Source organism: Pseudonaja textilis, chromosome 2, assembly GCF_049901715.1.
Source record: "Pseudonaja textilis isolate UNSWEBS1 chromosome 2, rPseTex1.2, whole genome shotgun sequence".
Taxonomy (NCBI): Eukaryota; Metazoa; Chordata; class Lepidosauria; order Squamata; family Elapidae; genus Pseudonaja; species Pseudonaja textilis.
The window spans coordinates 141,936,719-141,950,118 of record NC_141991.1 but is presented as its reverse complement, the minus strand read 5'-3'; the positions used below and the strand labels follow the sequence as shown (position 1 = coordinate 141,950,118).

The following is a 13,400-nucleotide window of genomic DNA, read 5'->3' as shown; positions in this document are numbered from 1 at the left end:
TTTATTTGTACTGTATTGTGCTTTTAAGCCATTGTCAACAGTTTTTAAATTGAGTGAAAAAACACTATTGGGAGCATGTCATATGTTTACAAAATACTTCCCTGAATCATGTATAAGAAGCAACAACGTTGAATTCATCATAGGATTGATTTTATTCAAGATATTTGTTGCTAAATACTACCACAGGTCTGTGCTAACAAAGAATTTCAAATATTTGAATATGTCCTTAATTTCCGAGGACTTAGATTACTATATAATTTTGTAATTTTGACTGTAATATATGGATAATTCAAAATTACAAATTTATCCTTCTAGGACACGAAGGCAAGACATTGACATGAAGAATACCTGAAAGATAGGCTTGATCTCCTTTCTGGAAGACATTATAAGCTATTTTCTTATTAGTTGCATTCTGATTGACATAGCCATCAAATCTTCGCAAAGGGTCTTCTTGGTTTATCCTGCCCACAAGAAGTCCAGGTTCTCCTAAATAAAGGAAGAATTCCGGGGGGGAGGGGGGGAATTAACATATGTGTTTATAGCAGTTTTGGATACTGGATGGATTTTTTATGCATGCTATTAGTTTTGGCACAAGAATGCAACAAAAATTGAAGCACAAATATTATCATTTACTACTTTTCATCTAGCAGTTCTATAACTGATCTGATTCTTACTGAATATTCATTTCATTTAAATGTTGTCTCTTACTACCCTAACACATCTTTAAGTCTTCTGCAGCAATACTCCAGCTGAAAATTGGAGGACTGAAATCAATGCTGAATTTTTTAAAGTGCATACTCAGTATATTATTTGATTCCATTATAAAATGGGAATTTTTAAAAGAATTGTGTATTTGTATTTTCAAACCTAAAAATATACTTCTAAATGTGTTTTGCCCTAAAATATTCTCTTGTAATGGTTGCTTTTTAAGCCCCTCCCCTGCACCCCCCCAAAAAAAGAACTAAAAAAGTTATATTCTGAACATCATAGAAATTCAAATCAAGATCATCTGCTTCAAATGCATCCCAAAATAAATTAATGAGTATCTGCAAACTAAGGTACAGATGACATATATAATCTGTAATTAACTAGTTTGCTACAGATGAATAGCTGGCTAAGTATCATAACTTTTTCTTTAGTATTTTTCTTAATTTAGTTTACACTTTTCTACATGATACAGTATTTCCTATGTCTACACAGCCTGTCTTCTTTAGGCCACTCTTATATATGTTCTTTTTGGTTCATCTTTTTTTTTTCAAATATCAGTGATTAACACTGTTGTTTCACAAGGTTCCATGTCATTTGCCTTACTTCGCTTAGGTATTTGCTTACCTACAGTACTTATGTGCTACCTTCCAACTATTCCAGTTGTGGAGATAGTGTTAAAACATGATTAAATATTATTCATGGTGAACGGGCAAGGCTTGTAATCTTGAACAATGCTTCATATCTCTTCTCTTTAAAATGGCATCCAGATAGTCCTTGCTTAACAACCATTCATTACAACTGTTATGTGATCACAATCTGGGAATTTGGTGACTGGCTTGCAATAACAATATTGCAGGGCCTGTGGTCACATACACTGATTGCCATTCGCAACCTTCACTGCTGGTCTCTGCCAAGCAAAGTCAATGGGGAAGCCAGCAGGAGGTTGCAAACAGTGATCATGTGATGGCATGCTTAACAATTATGTGGAACTTGCTTAATGATAGCAACCATGCAGGAACTGCCATCATAAGTGATGTGGTAATGTGCCATCATACTTTACCACATCACTTGAGAGACATTCCAGTGCCAATTACTATTGTTAAGTAAGCAAGTTAAGGACTACTTGTATTTGCCTAGGAAGCAGGTCAAAAAGTAGCCTCTCCAGTCCTGTAAATTCTCTTGATTAATTTGGGCACAATTATTAATAATTAATATCCAGATCAGCTATATTCCTGGAGAATTGACGTTGTGTAGGAACCTCTATTCTCCAAGTTACAATTAAGGCATAAAGCATTGTCACATTTATTTACCGGGCTGACAGGAGATACATAATCCATTTGTGCCGCGTATTAGCTCCATGGTATCCTCATTAACTTTCACCAAGCGGATAGGATATACATTTGGCAAAATCCGGCTATGGAAGCCACAGGCTCCCACCTGTCAAGAGTAAAAAATATTAAAAGCAAAGAAGGCCTCCAAATGCTGCATACATTTCTCTAAGGAGGTTATTATTTGCTAGGAAAATGCTCTGTGTCTGCCATGGTTCCTACCTTCTGGAATATCATGCCCCTTAATGTGAGATCTGTTCCTACCCTCTTGGCCTTCTGTAAGAACCTCAAAACCTGACTCTGCCAATTGGCCTGGGGCCCTGAAGCAAGAGCTTGAAGACCAGGGCATTATATTATCATGATGGCCTCAACTGCAAATACAATCTAAATACAATGTAGATATGAAAAAGTATGGCTTTTATAAAAGACAAATACTATTTGATCAGACACTGTTGAACTCTGATGAAAAACTAATTAAGAAGGTATATAACTTTTTACTAAATTTGAAAATGGGAAACAAATAAAAGACACCATGGTACAATGGGGAGAAAAAAAACTTTGGCTATAACATCGAACTATATAAATGGCAAACTTTATGGGAAAGGAACTAAAAATTAACAATGGCAACCTCTTATAAAGAAAACGTATATGTTTTATAGATAGCATTTACCACCTGCTAGGCTAGCTAAAATGTTTAAAAATCTGCCTAGCAAATGTTGGGAATGTAACCAAAACTGGGCACATTTTATCATATGTGATAGACTTGTGTTAAAGCAAAAAAAAATTGAGCAAAGATACACAGGTGGCTAGAAAAGATAGGGAAACATGTATTTTTTAAACTTGAACTGTTTTTATTAGGTATAATATCAGAAAAACTAGATAAGTATATATTTAACATTACATGTCGTAACAGCAGTGAGGACTATATTTGCACAATATTGGAAAAAATGAAGAAACACTGCAAGATAAAGATAAAATTAAGATACTAGACTGTGCAGAAATGGATAGATTTGACATTGAAAATTAAACAAGACACAGAATACTATCAAACATGGAAACTATTTTATCAGTGGTTGAAAAAAAGGGATGGAGATTAAGAATGCAATCAGTATTGTTAAGCAAACTGAATACCCAAACAACACGATGCTTATTAAGCATTAAGAAATGTAATTAATAGAAAATTTAAAAAAAAATTTTTTAAAAAAAGCAAAATAGATAAATGGACCAATCAATGCGTAAACAGGGTGGAAGTGGAATCTTCATCTAATCTACTAGTCACCTCCAGAATGGCATGCCCACATTGGTGCCCCAAATTAACCTGCTGAGGCTCTTGGCAATTTGTATTTAAAATCCAGAAATGGGATGTAAATTTGAAGGAGAATAAAACAGCAAAGTTTGCTCCTCCTTGTATTATACAGGGATTTTGGAAAAGGCAAAAAAGAACACTTTGCTTTTCATTTTCTGTGTATCAATAAAACATGTAAGCTAAAGTTTCTAGTGGTACAGAGCACAACAGAGGAAAGACTTGAGGTCTGGCATGAGAAAAAAAAAGGTCTCCATGGTTCCTAGACTTCTAATCAGGAACATTCCTCTTAAGGGATAGAATACATGGCAACAATGTTACTGGCAACCCCAGTTTTTGCAATCTGTAAATGAAACAAATACTGATAAAAGCCCACAGCGTTAAAGAGAGAGAATGCTATTAGCCCTGAACTGGCAACAAGCAGTACAGGGTAGTAACTGAACTTGCTGAGAGTCAACTAATTGTTGTCATATCTACAATAATAGTGACCTTCTCTGTGAAGAGATTTTCCTACTAATCCAATCACTTCTTCAGTGACTTTAAAAGACCAGCTGTCTTCCTTCATACAGTCACAGCACTGTAGATCTGATATCCAGCCAAGAGGTTTTAAAGGGCACACTCCTTCATTGCAGATAGCAAAATATGGTACATTCCCAGGAAGCAAAAGTGAAGCTGAGAATGCTACAGATTTTGCAAACATTTGCCCCATCCATACATGAAGAGCTTGGTCAAAAACAGAAACAAACAAAAAAACAAAGTCTCCAAAGTATAGAAAGACAACTTCTCAATTTACCTTTCCATCTAGATTAGCAATGCTACAGTTACACTCAGTAGCTCCATAGAACTCCCCAATCTGTTTGATTCGGAATCGCTGTGTGAAGTCTTCCCAAATGGTGGGCCTCAAGCCATTTCCAATAGCTAGCCACACCTGGTGCTGCATTTCTGCCTCCCGCTTTGGTTGGTTCAGCAGGTATCTGCAAATCTCCCCAATATATTGGATGATCTTTGAAAAGAAAGAAAAACATAATTTGAAAGAGTAAAGCCCAGAGGAAATTGGATAATAATGCAACATATTCAAGATACGCTGCATCTTGATCCAATTTGCTTAAGGTGTTTTCCTGGCTTAAAATGAAAAAAGTAATTGAGTTTGCAAAATGCCAGTAGTACTGTTTTGTTTATAAAGCTGATTTATTTATATAAAAAGTATTAATGAAATATTTGCATCTCATAGATTGAAACCACTGTCTTAGAAACAGGAAAGTTTGTTTTTCAGAATTTACTGATACAGCTATGTATTATTTAAACATTTTCTTTTTTAAATTAAACTTCTGTTCATATATCAATAACTAATGAAAGATAACATGGTTGACTACAGAATCATAAAAATACTGCTAAATGTTCATATGAATGTATCAATGCTTGCAATCTCCATTTGAAATCCACAATATAGTTACAAGCTGATGAGGATGCCAAGAAGAAATTTAAAAATGCTTTTTATGTTTTTATTCTTTTTATTACTACAGTGAACTGCCTAGGGTTATGCTATATAAGACTGGCACTAAATAAATCTTTTAAATAAATTACACAAGTTAATTGATTTGAAAGTATTATTAACCCAACTTTTCCAAAGTGCAAGAAATGTTTCCTGCTTCTTACTTAAAGGTAATCTTTAACACCACATTAAAGTAAACTGCTCAAGAACAGCTACTCTTTAATATAAGCTTGTATTGTTTGCTGGATTATTAACCACAAAAGTATGTTTAAATTTGTCAATTGACAGACTAAATAAAGACCAGGATTAAAGTACTAGAATAGAGGTTCCTTCTTGTTTCAAACTTCAAAGCACAAGAAAGGCGAAGTCAGTTTGATGCCTTGAAGAGTGGCATGCACGATACTGAGAGGCAGCAGATTGACTTTTTCCCTTCTTACGCTTGTGTTATCCAAAGTGACCACACTTATGAAAATATGGCCAAAAAATCAAGGGATTTTCTATAGGAATCTTTTGAAAAAAAAAAAAAAAAGAAAGTTCCCAGTAGTCTGCAGATTGAAGTATACTACCCAAACTAGAACAATAACAAAAGCTTAATGACATCTAGCCAGGAAAAGCAGATAAAACTCCATTCATCTCCACTCCAGAAAATGAAGAGGTGATCTCTCAATGCTGTGGCACCTGAGAGGCCTATTGATCTACTCCTGGGCCATAATCTACTGAGATTCTGGATCTCTCATTCTCGCAACTGGTCATTAATTTGTTTCTGCTGCATTTAATGCATAGGTTTAGTAGCATTTAAGATAAATAATTTCAGTTTGTGTGCCTCAATTCCACTCCTTGCAATTAATTATCTGAGCAAGAAAGCTTAACAATACGGTAGCTGTGAATCAATGATTTAATAGTGATTATCCTTCCATGGTTGCTATTGCTTCTAGCTTTTCTAAATCTGCTTGAGACACCAACTGGCAAGAAGCAGGACAAAGAAGTTTTGGGAATAAGCTATTGAAGTGTTATGTTGAATTGTAAGTAAGATGAGCTTTCAAACTGAATGGCCCTGGTTTTTGCCAGCACCTGTGGCTGGTCAGGGCAAAGGAAAATTAGTTTACAGCCATTCAGTCTGAAAGCACTTGACTGCTTCATTGATACCAGCTATGAAAGACTACACCAGTATATCGTAAGCAAAGCAATTTCTCAGTTTGCCCTCATCCCATCACCACTGCCTTTTCTTGGTTCTTTTTTTATTTATGTGTAACTGTCTTGCCAAGCAGTCTTCTTCAAGTTGCATTTGCTCCCACCTACTACTAATTGTGGTGCCTACAAGCAAGAGTTCAGGGATCTTCTTACTGTACACTTGTATTTCACACAGTCATCCCAGAAGCGACTGGCAGAAAATTTCCTCCTAATCACTACCGTCAGACCATGAACCACACACTGGCCCATACCCATGATGTTCCCTAAGAGACAGAAAGAGAAAGATGGTTAGCAGGATATGCTTGCCAGGATCCCCAGGGTAATACCCAATTTCCATCCTAAAACATTCAGCCATAATGCCAGCGTACCTGCTGAGTGGTACAGGGGTAGGCAGTTATAGATTATGTCATCTGGGGTCACTTTGTAAGCATAATAACCAAAAGCAGCAATTCGGTAATATCTGCAATGAAAGGAAAAAATAGGTATCGATCGAGTTGCACTTAATTGGCACTAGATAACACAAAAGATTTATGAAAAATCTTCTAGGATCAAAGGATAGTTTTGGCTTGCAGAAAACCAGTGATACAAATACTGGCCTGCAGTACAACAAAGCTTAGAGTGGTCAGTTGGCACCTAAACTGCAATGCATGGATACATCTTGGGTACGATATACAGAAGAAACTACGGGTCCTCACTTCACAACAGTAACCAAGTCTGGAATTTATGTTGTTAAGTGATGATATCACGTGACTGCATCGCTTAAGCAGTGGCAATCTTGGGAGTTGTTTTGCCGTCATAAGGATGATAGGCCATTAAGTGAGGAACTCATGTGACTAGGACTTGTGAATTCCTGCCGGTTTCCAACAAGCAGCCAATGAGGGAACAAAATTGGAAACTGTAAACCTTGGCCACAACAACCCTTTCTTTAAGCAGCTCACAAACAGGCTAACAGGCAGGTGAATGTTACAGGGTGTTGCAGGGTGGAGAAAAAGTTTTTCCTGCTGCAGCATCTGCTGCAAGGCCAGGGGGCGGGTAGCACAGTACAAGCGTGGCTGGGCAAGAGGCTATCTGTCCTCCCCACCTGGCTCACACTCCCTGCTACCTAGGGGTTCCTCCTGGGAGAAAAAGCAATGGGAGCGGGAATGACTTGCAACTTTCCTTGCCAGTGAAATTTCCCAATGATTTTTGCCTGTGGGAAGTTGGCAGGGAAGGTGGCTAAATGAGCAATTGTTAACTGAGAACACCTATACACTCAATGACTCAATGACACAAAGACAATGGGAAGACTATTTTAGCTCTCAAGTCACCCAAACTGATGTTGCCAGATAAGAGGGGAAAGGTTGGGGTGGGAAGGTTTTTTGTTTTTTTAAAAAAACCTCTTTTTTGATGAGTAACTCGTAAAGTTAGTTAAATCTTCTCTTTGTCCTTTTAACTCTTCATCTATGGACTCTGCTATTATTGTGCAATTGGCCCTTTATCTGTTTCCCTCTGGGTAAAGAAATAGAGTCAAACCAGACCTTGTGAACCAAACAAACTCTAGCAAGCCTCTTTCCCAAGGAAGTTGCAGTTGTCTTTTTACAGGGCAACTGTATCCCGTCCCCTGTCGTCGTCCCCCCCACACACACTGTGCATGAATTTTGTGTGTGTGTGTGTGTGTTTGTGTGTGTGTTTTAGGCCTTTGGAGAAATTTCAAGAGTGTTCATTATTATGACTCTCAAAACAGCCACACTATTTTTTTAAAGTTTATGCCTGGGGTGGGGAGGGGGAGCTGCAGCAGTAATAAATAGCAGAGAGATGATGTGCTCATGCTTATGTGAGATTTGACATGTTCCTTTAAAATTATTTTTGAATATTGCTGAATTTATGATCCTTGCCATTTGTTTTGCTCCTACAAACCTGTGAAAAGGCTAGACTAAGAAACAACTATACTTCCAATGAGTTATATAGTAGGGAGTTAGTAATAGTTATAATTGCAATAAATAAATAAAATTACAAAGGGTTATAATTACAATAACTAAGTGGGGATTTGAATCAGGGTCTCCTAGAAGCAATCTAATTCTCAATCTAATTGCTACATTGTCTGATCACATTTGAAATCAGAGTTCTTGATTCATTTCCAAATATTAACTTCTTTCAAATCCTTTTGCTTAGGTAATAGTTCTTGCATACTCCATCAAGAGTATTTTCCTTACTCTCTACAGCAGTTTCTCAACCTTATCTACTTTAAGATGGGTGGACTTCAACTCCCAGAATTCCCCAGCCACCCATGCTGGTTGGGGAATTCTGGGAGTTGAGAAGTCCACCCATCTTAAAGTGGATAAGGTTGAGAAACGCTGCTCTACAGAAACAAAATGGTAATAGGAGAAGTATCCATACCCCAAAGCCTCCTTCATTTGTCCACATAATAAAAAAACCTCCAGAAATAAAAATATTGAATATTGACAGGTAAAAACCAAGGGCAAGTACTGTTCCTCACCTACTGTGCACCACAATGGCAGCTTTTGGCATTCCAGTTGTTCCAGAGGTGTAAATATAGAACAGCCGATCTAGGAAAACAGCACAGTAGCAAGGTTGAGTTGAGTTTCTCTTTGTTATTTCTACTTGACAAGTTACCCATCTCAGGGAGACAGCTGCTCCAAATGCAGAGCACAGAACCAAAACAAGGTTAGGAAATCTCCTCGAAAATAGTTCACAGCCCAGGTTGTCAGAACTTGTTTTGCTCACCTGAACCAAGTACACGGCCCTAAAGGTGATTATTATTATTTTGTTACCTCCACTTCTCTGTGGAACTAGGCCAGGACAACTAATAACATGAATCCAGGGGAAAGGTCACATTCACATAAAACCTCTCCCTGTACCACACCTCAACACCCTAGGCCTTTTTTTGTTTTTGCCAGAAGAAGGCTGATTGCAAGGAGACATACCATCTAATCCCTTGGTTGAAACATGAGTTGGAGGAGATTTCGATGTCTGTGCCAGCAGAGGGTCCAAGTGCTTGGTATCTGGAGGGCAGGATTCAGGTCTAAAATCTCCAGAACAGAACTTAGTCATATTTTTCCCCAGGATGCCATTCACTTCAGAGATTGCTGCAACATAAAATCAGTCCTTTTTCTTAAAATTTTAAAATAGAAGGTGCTCATTTCTCTCACTGTAAAAGAGAGAAAAAATCAATAACAGCATTCAAATTATGATGACCGCTCGCAGATTACAACCTGTCTTGCAATATCTCACCACCATACTAAACACTACCATATCCTGAAAATATTTGTCTTTTTCAAATTGAAGTATTCTTGCTACTCTTTTCCAGCGTGGATTCCAACTGTCTGTTTTTGGGGAAAAAAAATGCAACTATTTCTGTTTTTCTACATGGGATTAACATTGCAGTTCTTCATGTGGTTACTATTACAGGTAGTCCTCATGTTACAACAGTTTGCTTAGTGGCCATTCGAAGTGACAATGGCACTAAAAAAAAGTGATTCATAACCATTTATCACACCATTGCAGCATCCCCATAGTCAAGTGATTTACATTCGGATGCTTGACAATAGATTCACATTTACCGTGTTTCTCATATAATAAGGCCGGGTCTTTTTTTTTTTTTGAGTCCCGAAAAAATGGCTAGGCTGTCTTTTCGGGGGTGACTTAATTCCCCCCCCTCCCATGCATCTTTGGGCGGGCGGGTGGCAATGGCTTGGGTGTTGACCTCAGCATTGGTGGGGCACTTTGTATCGGGGTCAACGCAGGCAGCACCATATCCAGGGGTGCAATAAAAGTACTTCCTAACGGCAAGCCCCCCCCACCATTCCCCCCATTTCGCATGTTTTAATATAGGCCTTAATTTGGGGGGAGGGGCTTAATTTCATTTCATGCCTATAAACCATGCTGGGACTTCCTATTGGGGGAGGCCGTATTGTTGGAGAAACAGGGTAGGATGTAGTGTCCCTGGGTCATGGGATCCCCTTTTGCAACCTTCTGACAAGCAAAGTCAATGGGGGAACCAGATTCACTTAACCGTGTTACTAATTTAACAACTGCAGGGATTCACTTAACAAATGTGGCAAGAAAAGTTGTAAAAAGGGGTAAGGCTCGCTAAACAAAATTCTCACTTAGCAACATAAATTTTGGGCTGTTGTGGTCATAAGTCAAGGACTACATGTAAATAAGATTGCATAACTGAATGCTGTAGTTCTGTTTTAGTTACTATTCTTTCAAGCCATGCAGGGACACACATAACTGTCTAAAGTCCCATACCGGTCCATGTGGAAAGAGACTGTTTTGAGTGCTTTATATTCTTACTGAATCCATTTACCCCAAAAAAGCATGCAGGAATGTTAGGCAAGAAGACATACAGTCCACTGCAACCCAGAGGTTTACAGTCCAAATTTAACAGAGTGAATTTATGTATTGAATGCTTTGTGGGAGATGTCTCTGGAATCAAGATATACTTTACATTCAGAGACAAAATAAATTGTATTTCTTTCCCTTTTAGTTCCCATTCCTTTGCCACAGTCAAATATATGGCCCTATTTTATAAGTAGTCCTTGTGATAATTGGGACTGAAAACAATTTTACGTCAAAGTGCCCACATAACCGAAAGTTATTTTCCAGACTTTTTCGTGGTGGTCATTAAACAAAAGCCGGGTTGTTAAGCAAAGCCACTCACTTTAATGGGCACTTTTGGTCAGAAACTGAAAAAAAAATGCTGGAAACTGGTACACCATGACAGGTCATAAAGCCCATATGACTAATGGGAGAAGCATGAATATTTACAAGAGCTGAGGATGCTTTACATTCAGTAGCTGTCATCACTTCAGTCATACAACAACTAATTGTAAATCAAAGACTACTTGTATTTTCTTTTTCCCTAACAATTTTTTTTCGCCCAGGGATTAATATGGCAATGACTTTTATTCCATGTTTGCTGCTTTTATTTCTCTGCTATGATAAATCTACTTCCCCTATCTTTTGTTAATTTTTAAACAAATAATAAATCTAATATAGCAAATCAAGAAGTCTGAATTTCCTTTCTTAAAATTTTGAAAACCCTTCTTGGAGAAAGAGAAGAAGCCTAACCTTGCTATGGAATCTCAGAATCTCGTTTTATAAGCTAGGTTTTATAAAAGTATCCTCAAAGGTTTAGGTTAGCTGGCATATATTTCATTTTTAAAGGCAGATCTTTTACAGTATTTTTAAAAAAAACTGATTTTTTTTTGCAATAATATATAACAAAGGGCACTTGGTATCTTCTCCCTATCTTTAAGGAATAAAAGGTATAGATCCATTTATAATAATAACATCACATATCTCATAATGAAAATCTTCCAACCAAATAAATATATTAATAATACAGAATATGCCTCTGTGCTGGGAGAGGCAGTCTAGTTTATTGGTTAAGATCTATTAATTTGGAGACACTGAGTTCTAGTCTTACCTTAAGCACAAATCCAGATGAGGGACCTTGGACCAGCCAGTCAATATCATTCAGTCTTAGAAAGGGCAAACCACGTTTGAAATAATGCAAACAAAACTTGTCCAGGCAGTTGCCAGGATTCAAGACTGAGTTGAAGGACATGGATACCTACACTTACCCACACACACACACACACCCCTGTGCTGACTGGACTGTATTCTGGGAAGCAGAGTGAGAAACTGTTGTCCAAGATCTTAGCTTACAACAATCTGGTTTCCACTTGCTTCATAATGAGCATTATTCACATAAACAATGTAGAATTCCTCCCCTTTTTCTGTTATGTAAGTGAGCATATGTCAGCGAGCATATGTCAGCATTGCTTGAAATTCATGATTAATTCCCCAATTCAATCCCAACGGTGGTTTTTTTTTTCCCATCTTTTCTTCTTTGAAAAAAGTTTGCTTCTCATCCAAGAATCTTCCTCAGTTCTAACTTGAGTTAGACCCATGACTTGGATGACTTGAGAATCTCCATAGCCATGCCCAATAATGACAAGTGCAAAGAGGTAATTCGCTTTGGCAAACAGGCATTTTTCTAGAGAAATTAATTCTGTTCCCTCACCAGACCAGAGTTTCAAGGCAAGGATGAAAACAATGGAGGTTAGGAAATCAAACCCAAATCTACTTATATCATACCTGCTGATAGTTCCCCACCAAAGATGATGACTTTTGCCCCTGAGGTTTTCACACAGTAAGTCAATGAGTCAAGTCGCAAGTTGAAGTTGATGAGAGCTGCCTCAATACCCACTTTGGCCATCCCTAACCAGAAGCCTACAAACTCTGGTCGGCTCTCCATAAAGATAGCGATTACATCACCCTCACGAAAGCCCTGCTGGTAAAAGAAGTTGGCCACACAATTGGAATATTCATCCAGTTGCCGGAATGTCCATTTGTCATCAGTAGCTTCATAAATCAAGGCCACTTTGTCGGGATGTTTCCTGACCGTCTTCTGGAATAGCTTGGGAATATTATTTTTGGCTTTTCTGTGATGATACAGTTCATATTTGACCCGCAAAAGCACCGAGAGTCCTCTGAAAAAGGGCAAAAGAAGTATTAATTATTACAGTGCTTTTAATTGTTTGAGGCATAGATGCAATGCATGAAACATCTGCTTACTCTGATCCTCAGCATCCTGACAAAGAATCTGATTTTATATAATTAATACCTCTTATATTGTATCTGGCCTACAATCATATCCAGGCCAAAGCTAATTACAATGGTGTATCCAGGCAATCCCCAAAAGAATACATTTTAGATGAAGTTGTAGAATTCTTGTTTTACTCTATTCAGAGTTTATTTTACTTCACCAGGGGAAAAACCGCTCAACAACCCATATAAACACTGATTTAGTCATGTATTACAACGCAGTTTAAAACAGATTGTGGCAATTCAAAGAACTGAAAACTTAGGGAAATCAAGATGCTCAGAATGTGATGCTAAACTCACATTCCTGAAATTAAATCAAGCTAATTTCTGAATGGATGGATTTATTGCTGCATTTTGAAAATACTTCCTAATGAAGTCAGGCATTAAAAGAAGGCTAATTGCGACTTCCAGTTTGAGCTTCTTTGGCGACCGACCGAAGTCCGTGATCATGCGCGGTTTCGATCCGTGCTCGCTGCTGGGTCACCCCAAGCCAGCTGGATTTGGGGCTAAGCCATCCCATAGAGGTGGTGAAGAGGGGGGAGACCGCTAGCTGGGTAGAGGAGAGCCACATCTCTCCTCCTCAGCTGGCCATTACTCCCTTTCCCGAAGGCAGTTGCAGCGGGGGTAAGAAATGGCCACTTCAAAGAAAAGAATGTGCAGGAGGAAGATAAGAAGAGAAAGTTTTGGTTGACCAGGTTAAACTGAAAAGGCAACAACGTAAAGTACCCTAGAATTTGAACTATAAAAAATAACATTGTTCCCA

General features: G+C 38.0%; 1 protein-coding gene across 4 annotated transcripts in view; it reads right to left on the bottom strand.

The window, feature by feature from the left end:
- SLC27A1 (solute carrier family 27 member 1) overlaps window positions 1-13,400 on the bottom strand; it is a 30,325-nt gene that overhangs the window by 5,525 nt on the left and 11,400 nt on the right. For all 4 annotated transcript variants that reach the window (XM_026713874.2, XM_026713875.2, XM_087925540.1 and 1 more), the window contains 8 exons: window positions 12,128-12,522; window positions 8,947-9,108; window positions 8,499-8,568; window positions 6,391-6,482; window positions 6,176-6,285; window positions 4,133-4,342; window positions 2,019-2,145; window positions 349-486 (listed from right to left, as the gene is read on the bottom strand). In XM_026713874.2, coding sequence (XP_026569659.1) covers window positions 349-486; window positions 2,019-2,145; window positions 4,133-4,342; window positions 6,176-6,285; window positions 6,391-6,482; window positions 8,499-8,568; window positions 8,947-9,108; window positions 12,128-12,522 — 1,304 coding nt within the window. The remainder of the gene's footprint in view (window positions 1-348; window positions 487-2,018; window positions 2,146-4,132; window positions 4,343-6,175; window positions 6,286-6,390; window positions 6,483-8,498; window positions 8,569-8,946; window positions 9,109-12,127; window positions 12,523-13,400) is intronic.